This window comes from Trypanosoma equiperdum (genome assembly GCF_001457755.1).
Source record: "Trypanosoma equiperdum strain OVI genome assembly, contig: ctg_1711, whole genome shotgun sequence".
NCBI lineage: Eukaryota > Euglenozoa > Kinetoplastea > Trypanosomatida > Trypanosomatidae > Trypanosoma > Trypanosoma equiperdum.
In genome coordinates this window covers 64,804-79,466 of record NW_027123740.1, presented here as the reverse complement: position 1 = coordinate 79,466, position 14,663 = coordinate 64,804, and the positions used below count along the sequence as shown (strand labels likewise).

The following is a 14,663-nucleotide window of genomic DNA, read 5'->3' as shown; positions in this document are numbered from 1 at the left end:
TTTTTTTTTAGTACAAACTTGTAGTATAATTTGTCCCCGTGTCGGTTTCTTTGTTCATTGCCATGGACTCCATGGAAGAGTTTTATAACAACCCCTTCAAGAATAACTGTGAGGTTGACGACATTTGCTTTGCCCCTTTCTTCTCACAAATGTCGGAGTCCATTACTGAACCGACGCCAGTGCAGACATGTGTGACAACACCTTGCGCTGACGCACAAGCAAGGGCGCCCTCGTGTCAAGAAGCCTCAGAAACTGAGAGTTACAGCCAAACCTCCACGCAGAGGCTTCAGCATAAACTAAATGAAACCATGCGTGCAAGCACGGCCGCGTGTGATATGTACACGAACCACATTGAAACACAGCGGCAGGAGATTGACCGGTTGGATGAGGAGAATAATGAGCTGCAAATGAAGGTGGCATGGCTCGAATCACAAATGCGTGCCATTGGTCTCGAAAAAGACTGTGCTGCCATGGCGTACAAGCGGGAAGTGGAGAAGAACGCGGCATTAGAGGCTAAAATCACATCACTGAAGAGGGAGTTGAGCTCCATGGAAGAGCGCGCCCGTCAACTGGCAGCAACATATAGCAGAGGTGTGCCACAATCAACATATGACGTGGCACCTTACCAAAACGCACCACCTCATGAGCACCAACCAAATAAACAACAGCACACACAACAGCAACTGCAGCAACAGCAATTGCATTCAGGCCATCATCAGGAAACACCGCGTATGCAGACACAAAGGCCACCGAGTCAACCGCGTCAGCCGCCGTCTTTAAGTCCATCTTCTCGAGGTGTTGTTGAGGATGTGAGGGGTGGCATTGGCGCTTATCCCGGGCAGCGGAAAAACGAACAACTGGTGATTGCTGTTAAAGATTTAGAGAGCAACCTGCAGCGCGCTTGCCAGCGAAAGGATGAGTTGGAAAATCATTTGAGACGAGTGGAGACAACACGCATCCGCTCAGGAGCTGAAAGGGCAAAGAAAATTGCGTTGGAGAGGGAACTTGCGGATGTGCAGAAGCAAGTGAGTGATATCCGAATGAAACTGCGCTCCTTGTCAGCACTTGAGCGTTAACCTCAATCACATAAACTGTCCCACTTATAATAGAGGGGTAAAGGGCTGGAAAAAAAAAAAGAGTATTGTATGTGTTGTGTTCCTCACCGCTTATAGTTTTGGATTTGGGGTTGGAATGTACCGTTATATGGCACGGTACAATACCTAAAGCTCCCTCTATGTGCTTTTAATTTTCCTTTTCCCCCCTTTCAAATCTTTTTTTGTGGTTATGTGGTCTCTAAGTTTTATGGAGACGGTGTCTCAATTGCGTCTGTAGAAAAATAGACGTCGCAAAAACAAAGGGTCCGTAATTGTCAAGGGATTTTTTAGGTGTTGTTGTTGAAGAAGTAAAGGAGCGAGTTTGTTCCAACTGTTTTTCTTTTGTTTTTCGTTTTCCACCTGATATACTTTCTATCGAGGTGTATGATGTTACTTGCGTTTTCGAAGTGGTGTGACCGAATCGAACATAAACCAAAACAAGGAGGATGAATAGAAAGAACAAATTATATATATGACTTTCGTGTAAGTAAAACAAACGGCACTTCTCTCTCTCTCTTTTTTTTTTTGGATCAACCTATAATAGAGTAACTTTCTTGTTGTTATTCTTGGTATGTCACTATTGTGCGTTTATGAGATGATTACAGCCACCATTTTCTTTCAACAAGTCCGTTTGAATGTACATCTGGTGGTGCCGCAACTCTCCTTCCTTCTCATTCATTTTCCTTCTTTTTTTTCTTTCAATCGACTGATTTTTTTTTTGTGTGTGTGAGATGGCGTTGTGTGAACTTTTCATATGTAATATTTCCCTAGTGTGTTTTCTTTTTTCTTTAGTTTATTTTGTTTCTTCCTTTTCCGCACATTTTATACGATTTTCCGGTTCACTGCTGCAAGTTCGTTCATACGGACGCGAGCAAAAAAATGGGGAGAAGGGACAGAGAAAAGGGGGAAAGTAGTAAAGAGTTTTTGCAGCATTTGTTTTGAAGTGTTCAATTACGTTACTCGAATATCACACTTAAATAGTATGAGAAAGGTGAGTTCTAACTTTCCACCTATTATTTGTTTTACTCTCCCCCGGTTCTGATTTGTTTTTGTTTGGTACTTCATATTTGAAGTCGCTCTGACTTTAAACATTCTTCAATTAGCCCCTTTCTCTCTTTCCTCTTTCTTTTTGTGACCTTGCTCTGCAAAAAAAAAAAACGTTCACTCCTTCTTTGATTTTGCTCCTGAATACTTTCCGTTACCGTGATATCCCATAACTTTTTCCTTTTCTGTTTATACTTTATGATTCACCTTTGTTTTTGTTGTTATTTTAAAGGCAAAGCCGCTTAAATATTCAGAAAGAGTATGAAAAAGTGGTGGAAAATAAACACAGCATCGCTTTAGTCCTTTTTTTTTTTTACTTGCATGTAATATGCCCGTTACTTCTTTCAATAACCGTCATTCTATAGTTGATGAAGCCACTGCTGCCTTCATGCTTTGCGCAACTGAAGTAAAGCGCATGTGGGGGGAACAGTCTTTTATTGCCAAACTTTGTGCAATATTGATGAAACATTGGAGGACACGACGCTGCATGTTATTTTTAGTTGCATGGATCGCTTTCATGGGATGTTGTTACGGTTTGCGTAGCCGCTTGAAACGTTTGTTGCTCTTTTCTACAGATCAGGCGGATGAAGAAAAGGATTTTCCCGAGGAGGGCACCATCTCTGAGGGTAGTTGTAGCGTTTGCGAGAATCAATGCATTGAGGTGGGTGAAAATAGTTTCAGTGACGTGCTTTACGGTAGCGAATGACCCAGATTTGAAGGGGCAATCCCAAATGAAAAAGTTAAATCCCTCCTTGGTGATGACTTCGATCCGACAGATCAATTTGACGCGACGTTTAACCATTTTTTGGCTTCTCAATCTGGAAGGTGCGATGGTGATGATACTGAGGAATGTGGTTCTAAAAGGGAAAGTGGAGAGTGACTGAAATTTTATTTGTGTGAATACAAGTGCATTACACTTACATGTATGAACGTGTGCAGAGTATATAATGAAGGAGGAGTGGTTTTCATATCACCTGGTGATAATAAATTACTTGAGTGTTTATATAATGCCTTGATTTCTGGGTGTGATTTTGTGCCCATTGATGCCACTAGGAAAGGACAAGCAATAAAAAACAAAAAGATATTGTCTTCACCAGTCAGCTGAAGTCGCCCTCTTATTACGTTCTTGGTTATTCTCTTTTTTTGTCAAGAATATCTCGAGTTTTTATCATTCCAACCTGACGCCTGCAAAATAGCGCCATGATTTAGTCGGCATTTTAAAAAATTCTCGGACAAAAATAACAAAATAAAAAAGATTCCTTTACACTTAGTTATGCAGTTTCTGTATCTTTATTGTACTGAATCGATCGTTAATATGAGTTTTGTAAGTTATTCATTTTTTTTTATCTCTTCACCTTGCTCTTCTTCATGCTTTTTACACATGTGATTACTCACAAAGGCGTCTAAAGCCGCTTAAACATTAACGAGTTTTAGGTGGTGTGAATAGTGTTGCTTACAGCTGTGTAAATATTTATAGGGGAAAATATTTGTTACTTCCATCTGTATTCACGAACACACACGCAGGTCCAAACGTACAATTATCCGCATTCAGCTAATTTCCTCCTGCTCTCTACCAAGTCGTACGTTTATTAACTTCTACACCACTTTTCAGGTGAGCGTCAGGGAGGGAAGGTAATAACAGAAAGGAGGGAAGAAAAGAAAGATTATTTAAACAGAAGTAGAGTGGTGAAGTTATTGAAGAAATTGAGGAACATAAGAGGTAACGCAGAAAAGGAAAAAAAAAGGGATCGAAGCGAAGAAACAAAAGTAAGGAGAGACAAATTAAAAAAAGAAAGAGGCCAAAATAGCGCAACGACATACAAGGGAGAAGTAAAAGCCGAACAAAAGTATCTTCTTCTCTCCTACAAAGGGTGGTTAAAGCAATTTAAAAAAAACAAGAAGGGTAATTTGCGTTTTGAACGAAATAGGAACAAGAAAGCTTGCGAGGTACAGAAAGCAAAAGGAAGGTGGAAATTGAAGGCGAGACACGGACAAAGACAAGGGTAGGTGGGGAACGGAAGGTGTGTGGAAGTTCAGTACCTAATTACAGTGGGAAAAGTCCCGACCATGACAAATAATGAAGGCTCAATCTCGCCGAGTCATTCATTACCCAACTTTCTAATGTTGGATGCTGTGGAAGAGGATTTCACAAATCTTCCACTCGATTCGCTGCTCCTGCATAAGAACTGGAAGGGTCGTAAGGCGGGATTCGAACAAGTTCGGGACCAACCTAAAGAGTTGAGGATACACTTATTAAATAAACCCAAGAAAATATATGCGGAACAAAATATCGCAGCTCAAGAGGCTTTGTTCGAGGCGTTAGCGGCTCTTGTCCCATTCTGTGACAATGATGAATTGGATGTTCTTGCTGGTGAGCCACTCCGTGTCGTAGTGGAGAAGGGTTTGACGGGCCGTAGTAAGGCGGCCCAGGCTAGTTTCGCTTTTGCTCTTGATCTTGTCGGTGCTGGTAAGCAGACTCATGTGTTTAACGTTCTTCTCCCGGCGGTAGCACACAAAACACCGAAGAATCGTATTGCCGCGACTCAGCTCTGCGGACATATTGTTGATTTGTTCGGAGTTCACGGGCTCCCCGCAAAAGCTTTGTTGAAAGCAATGCAGCCCCTCTTCAACGACCCTAACCCTCAAGTCCGTAAAGAAGCCGCCAACTTGTGCTGCCACTGCTACAGCTACATCGGCGCAGGCGTTAAGAGCTGTCTTACTGACCTTCGCGAGGTTCAACTACAGGAACTAGAGAAACAGTTTGAGAATATAGTGCTGGGAAGAGTCCCACGAAGGAACATTAAAGGTATTGAGACATCCACACCAATAAAATCTGTTGCCCCCATAGTGGGTATCGCTAGTCGTACCGATCGGTCTAATGATTTGGATGATGATGCATATGCAGCATGCAGTGAGGAACCGGTGGTTTCGAAAATACCTCGCACCTTCTACCTTACCGCATTAGATAGATCGGCGAGGTGGCAAGATCGTGTAGCTGCTGTGCAAGAAACAGTCCTTCCACTGATTAGTGTTCCAAAAATACGACAAAAAGACGACTACCATGAATTGTGTACAATGATACGAGAATATTTAGTAGACCCGCAGGCACCGCTGATGTTGGTAGGTTTCAAATGCATTCAGGAAATGGCTCGATCCCTTAGGAATGCCTTTGCGCCGTATGCGCGTACGTATCTGAATCCTCTTTTTGAGAAAATGAAAGACAAAAAAACTAGTGTCGTTGAGCACGTTACGACAACACTTGAATCGCTCATTCGATACCATTGTATTACATTAGACCAATGCCATGATGAAATTGACGTCACTCTACAGAGTCGTGTACCTAACCAGCGGCTAGCCTTAATTCAGTGGCTCTCTCGCTTGACCGACAAACTAGAACCCACTTGCTTCAATCGAATCTGTCGCGCGCAACCCATGTTAAGCCGTGTTCTGAACGATGAAAAGATTGAGAATCGGGAGGCGGCCTACATTTTTGTGGCAAAGTTAATGGCTCTCAATGGTGAGGAGCACTTCCAGGCGCTACTCGTTTCACTAGACGAAAAGCAACGGGCAAAACTTGTGGCAATTATTAACAGTGCAGCGAATATGCAATGTACCCCCTCTAGTTCGCCGGCGAGAAAGGCGCCACGGCTGGAGCAGCGGTGCGAATCCATCGGCCAAAGACCTCACAGTTCCTCTGTGGCATCCTCTTGCTCGAGGTCATCGGTGTGTGGCGCGCGCGGTGGGCGTTTGGGTCGAGCGCTTAGTCACAACAAGTCCCTTCCCGAACAGCCTCGTGTCTCCGGTATGGAGGACGCGGTAACGTTAGAGTCGATGCTTCCTTCAAAGGATGAGGCATTTAATCTCATTTTAGGTCTATTGGGCGGTGATATGACAGTTTCGGTGCTTCTTACAGCCAAGGAGTGGTCGAGTCGGCACTGTGGTGTTCTAAAGGTGAAAAATATGGTAGTTGGCTGGTCGGAAAAGGAATCCACAGATTATCTCGACCATGTAGTTGTCTATCTTCGTGTAGACCCTGGGTGGAGAGAATCCATCTTCCAGGTATTTAATGCCATGGCTAGTGTATTGCAGGAAGTCGTTAACAAGGCGTCGAAGGTAAGCCCTGGAGCTGGTCATGCCATAATATCAGGGTGCTTAGGTAGACTAACAGATCAAAAGAGCAAGTCAGTTGTATGCGATCTAATTACATCCCTCACAAAAAGTTTAGGCGCGGCATTTGTTTTGCGGCACGTGGTTGGGACGCTCGTGCAGATAAAAACGCCAAAGTTATTGCACGAGTCCAATGTGTTTATGACACAGTTGTTGCGTTCCGCAACGGTGAGTCCTTCAGACGCGAAATGCGTTGTTGATTACGTTAATAATCACTGCGCTGAACATTTGTTTCCTACCGTCAGAACGACCGGTGCAACACTGTTGGCGATTATCACTGCCGGTTCAGTAGCTTCAAACGAAGATACTCTGGAACAATCAGCGAATACATTGGGGCAAAGCGAAAACACTTCTCTTAATGGTACAGTAGCCAACGCTTCTCGTACTGGCCCACGCCGCGAGGCCTCACAAGCGTCTACGGTGACATCATACCAGCCTGTGCGGGAACGTGACGAGAATGAGAGGTTGAGAACGAATTCCGTGACCACTAATGCAACAGAAGTGAAACCAACTTCACACCCGAGGCATGCTCATGTAGAGGCAAGTCGGTTGAACTCGTGTGACAAGCACAAAAAAATGTCCGCAGCCGTTGATGACGAAGAGAACCATGAAGCAGTTGACATCGGGCCGCAGCTTACTCTGCTCGCAAAGCAAATCACGGGTGCCCCCGACTGGAGAACCCGCTTGGAAGGGGTGAAAAAAGTTGAGGAACTTGTTTTCGCGAGCAACAAACGCATATGCCCAAATGGTGTGACGGAGATTATTGGTGCACTTCGTAGTCGATTTGATGAGACGAACAAAAACATTGTAGTTGATGCACTGCGCATCATATCATTGGTAGTTGAGGCAGCGGGGTTTTCAGCTTCGCGGACAGGTGTCAAGGGGCTCGTCCAGAGACTATTAGGGATGCTCGGGGACCAAAAGGTCAATTTGCGCGAGGAAGCCGCACGCTTGGCGGGAATTGCGCTGGACTGCTTAGGATTAGAACCAATTCTTCAACACATTCAAAAGCCGCTGATGGCGGAGTCTCACACTTCGAACTTAGTGGCGTTAGGCCTTATTGAAAAGGGTTTGGAGCAGAACACAGAAGGGAATGTCTCCCGGCGCGCAGTGAATTCTCTAGTACCCACTATAGTTCGGTTATGCATGAGTCGTATCCTCGAAGTGAGGTCTGCAGCGGAGCGTGTCATTGGTCATGTGCTCCCTTTTGTGGGTGAGGAAACGGTGCTACGATCCGTGAAGAACCTTCGACCCGCTGAGCAACAAAGTGTGATGGCTCTTCTAGGTCGTCAACTGCAGCATGCGTTACGGAACGGTAGTGACGAAGGGACGCGCGCGCCCTCTGTTTGCTTGAATAACTCAACGAGTCCTCGCTGCTCCAACTCTTCGCCACGATCACAGTGCTCATCAAGAGCTGGAGCAAGGGAGAGTTGTGCGAATCTTCGAAGCCTTGAAGTATCCGGTGTCGTTCCCCCTGGAAAAATTCCACACATGAACCTTCCAATTATTCAAGCGCAATCGGCTTCTGAGGCATCTCTAACTAGCGTCACTGCTGCTAGCGCACGTAATGCACAAGGATTTTCTCGTAACGAGGAGCTTCTTTCGATCCAAGAGATGATGGTAGGTTTGCGGTCTGCTTCTGCCACAGCAGCCATGGCAGCATGCAGTGAATTTCTGCAACGTCTTCCAAACGGCGAAGATTGTGGAACACCCGAAATGATTCACGTTATGGTAGAGCGACTACACGACAATATCAAGCAACTAAACGTTGAGCTCGCACTCGATATTATTCGGTGTTTGAAAGCGACATTTGAGACAGAGCGCTGTGCGCAACGCTGCCACACCAGTCTCCTGTTTCGTATGTTAGGTATGATTTTCGAATGTCTGCTGTCGGAATCTTTCTCACTTCACTCTAACGTCATCAAAGCTCTGAATAATACAACACTGACACTTCTAGAGCGCTGCCCTCCTAACGATGTGTTCAGTGCATTAATGTCTCGCATGACGATGTACTCTTCAACGTACATCGAAAATGGGACAAAACCGAGCCTAAAGTACGTTCAAGTAACCGTTAAGTGTTTGATGAGACTCGGTTTTACTTCCATCTCACCGGAGAATGTCATCGTCTGTTGTCACGAATATTTGCTACAGCACCCGCCAACTGCCTTTCGTAACTTGGACGACATTTCCATACGAACAGTGAAGACAATTTTGCAAGATTTCTGCCGACGGTATGGGTTGTCACTCCTTGAGATGACTAATAAGCTCGTCGGATCACAGAACCTTGTTTCACATTTCATCCGATCATGTTTGGATGTGGAAGAACAGATTGCACAGAGAGATAACGTCAAAGATCCCAACCGCAAGGTGGAATACCTGCAGCAGAGTCGAAAAGTGACGGAAAAGGGGGCGGCTGCCACTCAGAATGAGCAGGTTAACAACCAAAAAAAAGGTGCACAGCACGTTGACCCGCAAACGTATTGCACTTCACGTGGCAGCTTATCTGAAAGTGCTGCACCGGATGATGCGTCTGTTGTTGGAATATTCAGCCGGATTCGTAACCACGAAACAACCAATAGTGGAATTGAGGAGCTGTATCAGTTCATTAAGTGCCATCCACGCAGTCCAACCTTTGAGAAGCAGTTTCGGCGGTGCTCGGAGGCGTTCCGTTCTTACATCAAAAGAAAAATGGAGTCTCAGATGATGAAGGATGATGACAAGCCGCCGGGGTTCGCACTTCCTGAGATTCTACGACTCACCGCTTAAATTCCTCTCCGTTATTTCCTTCAACACATATACAAGCATGTGTGTATAGATAAATATATATACGTACATACTTGTATTCATTTATATTTGTTTATTTATATATTATGTGTCGTAATGTTTCTTTTTATATCTAACTGCGCGTGCGTGAGTAAGCTGTCATTCATCATTTAAACGAAGATGAAAGGGAGAAAAATAGAGAGGTGTATCCCAGTTGAGAAAAGAAACAACTCATTTGTTGTACAAAATAGAAGCGCTTACACTATTGTTAGCGGTATACAATTCCTAAGGAAAAGACAAACATAAGGGGGGAAATCATGGCCTCTTTGTTGCAAGCACATCACCAAAGGAGGAAAAAGGAAACTGACAGAATAGGGTTGGAGGAAGCGAACGTGGGGCAGTTAGAGGTGGACCGTGTCAGTGTCAAAGGAAGAATGCAAACGGAAGTAGGGGAGTGTATCAGAGAAGAAAGAAGAGGAGATTAATAGGGTACACATATACGTACATACTTTTTTTTTTCGGAAAATGCGAGGTATTCAGACTCGAAGGACGGTACGAGCGTTCCACAATTTTTCTTGCCGCTTTTTTTTCTTTACCGTTGTCATCAGGGTGCTTGTTCATTTATTCGTGTTATTTAATTTTGTGTGCTCTTCCCCCCCTTTTCTGCGGTATTAATGTTTCTGATGGTCCCTCTCTTACAATGCTACGGATCCTGAGTGTGCCTCTTATTCGTGTCACGTGTTTCCTAATCTTACTTCTACTATTACTATTATTTCTACTACTGATTTTCCCATCTTTGCCATTACTGAGCTTGTTATGTTTTAAGTCTCTTTTTTCCTCGCGACGCGGTACCCTTCTTTCCCCTCATTTTTACTTTCGTTGTTGTTTTTATCTTATGTTGTGGCTTGCTTCATAACTGCGCTTCTTTGTCGTTTTCTCTGGTATGGTTTATTTTTTTTTTCTTTCCCTTTAAGCAGTTACCCAACTTGTGCGGAAAAGCTGTAGAAAAGGATAACCAGAAGCCACATCTTTGACTCCTTAAGCCAGCACCTGCGATAATGCCCCGAGGATCAAGCAAATCCAAGAAGGAGGTATCTGAGGAGCCCAAAACTACAGGCGGGAGCGGTGGTGACGCTACAGAAACAAGTCCTCCCACCCCAAAAGCAAAGAAGGGAAAGGGTGGAGATAAAATGCTTGTCAACGAGCCGAATGATGAAAAACACACTGTGGAGGATGCACGAACCGTGCAAACACCATCTGATCACGAGACAAGCGCGGCTAGAAAAAAACCACCCCCAAAGGACGTAAAAGATGAAAAGAAAAGCGAACCTGCTCATGGAGGTGGGAGATTGCTGAAGAATAACCCCAATGATGAAGTGGTTCCGGTGGAAGGCATGCATAACGTCGCAACACCCCGCTCTGGTCTCATCACAACTGAGAGTGATGGTGCAAAAGGCACAATGCTACGAAACGCCCCCCACGACGAAGCGATTCCCGTATCTGGACATGCTATAACAATGGACACACCAAAGAGGACGATTGACGTCCATCCGGGGACCATTACCAACACAGACGACGATGATGACCCCAAAAGCACAGAGGAGGAGGAGAGTGTTCCAATCGGCCGTACACGCGGGTATTGCAACCCCAGACCGGAGGCCATTAACCTGGAGGCGGAAGTACCAGAGACAACAGCTCCAAATCTGGGGTACAAACCACAGGAGTACGCTATGGTGAACGCCAACGCTAGTCGCGAAGTGCAGGAACTTTTTAAACGCATTCTTGATTATCAACCTCAGACACCAGAACTTCCCGCCAAGCTACGTCCGTTTATTCCCGACTACGTTCCTTCCATTGGCGACCTCGATCCATTCTGTAAGATACCACGACCTGATGGCAAGCCCGACGGTCTGGGTATATATGTGTTGGATGAACCTTCTGTGGCACAATCTAATCCCGCCGTAGTCCTACTAGAACTTCGTGCAACAAATATTCATTCCGTTGGTGGCTTAGCGGAAGCTGTGGATTCTTTTGAGGATGCAGCAAATAGACCGGAGGTGATTGATCGCTGGATAAATGATGTGAAGAAGGTACACTATAAAAAGCCTTTACCCACCATTAACTACCAAAAACCTATGCCTGAGATAGATTTGCTTTTGCAGGTGTGGCCACAGGAATTCGAAGAATTCCTCAATTCGGATGTGCAGTTCCCACCCCCTCAAATCGATCTTGATTTGGATCAGTATGTGAGGGCCTTGTGTTGTATTCTCGATATTCCCACTTATACCTCACTTATTGACTCCTTGCACGTGATGTTCACGCTCTATCAGGAGTTTAGGGCGAATCAACACTTTCAACACGAATAGAATTTCTACAAGTTTGCTTCAGTTCAATTGAGGAAGTCAAGGGGTGGAGTGTGGAGGGGGAGGAGGAGAAAGGACGGAAATTGGGGAATGATTGCGGAATAGGATACATCAGATAAAAAAACAATGAAAGACAAAGTGGTGAGGGAAACCGAGGAGAGAGGAGACAATAAAGACAATATGAGGGTGAAAATTGGATGTCGTTGGTTACTAAACGACAAACCAACATCTTCCTTGGTTGCTGGGGACAATAATTCCATACAGTTGTGGGAACCCCACTGCTGTTGCAACTACATCTATTGTGAATTATGTGTGGGTTCTACCCTCTTTTACTCTTCATGCACTTTCTATGGCAGTGATTTTTTTTTTTTTACATTTAGTATGCGTAGTTGAGTACACAAGAAATAATTTCAAGAAAAAAAATTACAGTACAATTTGGCGCCGTGTGATTTTATCGTTTAATAGTCATGGATTCACCAACTGAGTTTTCTTGTGGTACACAATGGGATGATGATAGACGAGGGGAGGAACCACTACTTCCAGAACTTACACTGCACGGTTGCGGCCTTCGGAACTTGTCTTTGATAGTGCGTGGTGCTCAAGGAGCTGTTTATTCGGCACACGACGAGAATGGTAATCGCTTTGCGGTCAAGAGACTTTTCACGCAGCGCAGCGATTTTGGGATTCGTGGCGTTTCTGAAGGCGCATTGCGGGAAGCGACATTACTGACACTTGTTAGACAGGAAATGGAAAAACTGGTACATGACACCGCTTTTGATGTTGTCCGTCTGCAGGGAGTGGTTGAAGCACCATACAAAGAACTATGTCTTATTTTGGAGTATTGTTCTCTCGACCTCTCACAGGTGGTCGTCAAGTCTAAGCGTCACACGCGAAGTTTTCCTTTAGTTGCCGAGGGACCTCAGGTGCGGTGCCCCGTGCTTTCGAATATGGGTGTTGTTCGGTATCTATTGCGCGGAATTCTCCAAATACTCAACAATCTCCATGTTAATTGCCGTATTATCCATCGTGATGTGAAACTGAGCAACTTTCTCGTTAGAGGGGACGGCAGCGTTAGGTTGAGTGATTTTGGAAGTGCCCGTTTGCTGCATGAGACTGTAGAGGAAAAGGAAGCAGCTGAGTGCGTTACTAGCGATCCGCAGGATGAAGACGAGGTTGACTGTAGCGATCCGTTTTCTCACAGCTGCGAAGGTTACACTCCCGCTGCTCAGCGGACAACTTTGATATATCAAGCACCTGAATGTCTACTTGGGGAACGCACGTACACAACTGCTGTGGACGTATGGGCTGTTGGCATTGTTTTTGCCGAAATATTGCTTCAACGTCACCTCTTCCGTTCTGTCAATGAACTAACGTTGATATCAGACATTTGGAGGCTTCTAGGAACACCTTCAACTAAAGGCGAAGATCCCAACATTCAGGGCACCAATGGCGTGACATTTGCGGCACCCACTGAACCCACTGTCGACGTAAAGTTTAATGATGATATTGTTAGTCCGGAGGGACGTGATTTGCTGAAAAAAATGCTTGAAGTGGATCCCAAGAAACGTGTCACGGCAGCGGATGCATTGCGTCATCCGTTTCTGACCAGCGTAGATGCACAACTGAGTCTAAAGGAGGCCCCTGCGCTGTGGAGAGAAAAAGTAAAAGAATGTTTGGAAGGGGGAACACAGGCAGTCCCCATGGGGGCTCCATTCCTTGCTTTAGATGACGATGAGGAAGAAGAAGAAGAAGAGGAAGACGTTGACATGAACATGGCCACACTTTGAGCGATGGTGTTGGTTTTCCCCTGCCCGATTTTCCTTCTCACCACCTCCGGCCATGATATGTTTACAGTTTTTTTTTTTAAAAAGCTGTTTGAAACAATGAGGCGGTAATGAAGTTGAGGTGGACGAATAGTAAATAATGTGAGAAGTGCTACGTGGAAAAGAAGGAATACCGTGCATCGATAAGGTGATTCTGAGCCCACTTTATCTCGTTTTTTTTTTTACCACTGTGTGCTTTGTTAACCCCATTTAACTTCATATAGTCTCATGATAGCTCCCATTTTACAGATGAAAAAAAAAGTAGCCTCTTTTTCTTAGATATTGTCGTTGTGCTTGTCTAATTCCTTCACCTCGCTTCACTTGTTTGCTATACCTTTTCCATTCTTTCAAAGTTGACGAACATTTTTGTTTTCAGTAATTTCAATGCAAAAAAATCAGACTGCATATTATCGTACACTCGGTGTCAACCGGGAGGCTACTCAAGAAGAAATAAGTAAAGCATATCGAACGCTTGCTATGAAATTACACCCTGACAGACCAGGCGGAAGCATGGAAAAGTTTCAGCTGCTTCAAAGAGCATACGAAGTGCTGGGTAACGAATTCTCTCGATCCAACTACGATGCGGAGCTCCAAAGACGAAAAAGTAAAAGGATTGGGTTTAAGCGCCCTCCGGATTTGGATGGTGTGCTCATGCCGGTGTACTACAAACTTGCTAATGGCGACTTGTACACATTTGAGACGGCAGTAAGTCAAATGGGCTGTACATTCAGGCATGGCGATATTATTTCATTTGGCGAGAAAATTGGCTGCTTCGTGGGGCTCGCAGGGGATGACTTTTATTATTGGCGCCGAGAGGGCAGCAATCACGCAACCAAACTTTGTCAGAGAGGGAGTTTTGGTGTGGGTTCCGTCAATTTGGTTATGCGCGCGAATTTACAAAACTATAACATCTCACAACTACGCACACTTGCTGATGCACCTCTAGGGAGATATCGCCCAACTTCCCCCGGTCCTACCACTAAAGCCGCCACTCCGAAGGCTGCGGATTGTTCCACCACTAGGACGAACAAATGGGCAACCACGACACCACGGAAAGGGGACTTGAGATCGGAATGTGAACTGGCGCGGCTCGCTATCACGCGACAAGTTGAGCAACGCCGTTTTGAAAAAAATGTTCGTGCCTTGTTAAAGAAGGAGCGCGAAGCACGTGAATGCATTGACGAAGTTTGTAAAGCGACCATGGAGGATTGCCGCGTGGAGTTTGAAGAAGCATTAAAACAAAAAATTGTGACCGCAAAAACAAGAAGATCATAACCGTGAAGATGTGATATACTTCTCCCTTTCTATAATGATTGCGGAAACAGGGATAAAACGAGAAGGCTTCTGTATTGTGAGTGTCGCGTGAATGCAATTTATAGGAATAAAAATAACGCAAAACAAATTGACAT

The 14,663-nt window shown here is 44.8% G+C and overlaps 5 protein-coding genes and 1 pseudogene across 6 annotated transcripts; all 6 read left to right on the top strand.

Moving 5' to 3' along the window:
• Positions 1-62: 62 nt before the first annotated feature.
• Positions 63-1,076, top strand: TEOVI_000677900 (uncharacterized protein; the record flags this gene model as incomplete). Its single annotated transcript, XM_067222839.1, has 1 exon — positions 63-1,076. The coding sequence occupies one exon, from the start codon at positions 63-65 to the stop codon at positions 1,074-1,076; it is 1,014 nt and encodes a 337-aa protein (XP_067078940.1).
• A 1,390-nt stretch (positions 1,077-2,466) lies between these two features.
• Positions 2,467-3,018, top strand: TEOVI_000677800:pseudogene (annotated as a pseudogene). Its single transcript has one exon. A coding segment is annotated over exon 1 (552 nt).
• A 1,187-nt stretch (positions 3,019-4,205) lies between these two features.
• TEOVI_000677700 (cytoskeleton-associated protein, putative) lies at positions 4,206-9,071 on the top strand (the record flags this gene model as incomplete). Its single annotated transcript, XM_067222838.1, has 1 exon — positions 4,206-9,071. One exon carries the CDS (start codon positions 4,206-4,208, stop codon positions 9,069-9,071), a length of 4,866 nt encoding a protein of 1,621 aa, XP_067078939.1.
• Positions 9,072-10,126: 1,055 nt separating this feature from the next.
• Positions 10,127-11,434, top strand: TEOVI_000677600 (Intraflagellar transport complex B protein 46 C terminal, putative; the record flags this gene model as incomplete). The annotated part of the gene is made up of 1 exon (XM_067222837.1): positions 10,127-11,434. One exon carries the CDS (start codon positions 10,127-10,129, stop codon positions 11,432-11,434), a length of 1,308 nt encoding a protein of 435 aa, XP_067078938.1.
• Positions 11,435-11,898: 464 nt separating this feature from the next.
• Positions 11,899-13,218, top strand: TEOVI_000677500 (protein kinase, putative; the record flags this gene model as incomplete). The annotated part of the gene is made up of 1 exon (XM_067222836.1): positions 11,899-13,218. One exon carries the CDS (start codon positions 11,899-11,901, stop codon positions 13,216-13,218), a length of 1,320 nt encoding a protein of 439 aa, XP_067078937.1.
• Positions 13,219-13,638: 420 nt separating this feature from the next.
• TEOVI_000677400 (chaperone protein DNAj, putative) lies at positions 13,639-14,529 on the top strand (the record flags this gene model as incomplete). The annotated part of the gene is made up of 1 exon (XM_067222835.1): positions 13,639-14,529. One exon carries the CDS (start codon positions 13,639-13,641, stop codon positions 14,527-14,529), a length of 891 nt encoding a protein of 296 aa, XP_067078936.1.
• Positions 14,530-14,663: the final 134 nt, after the last annotated feature.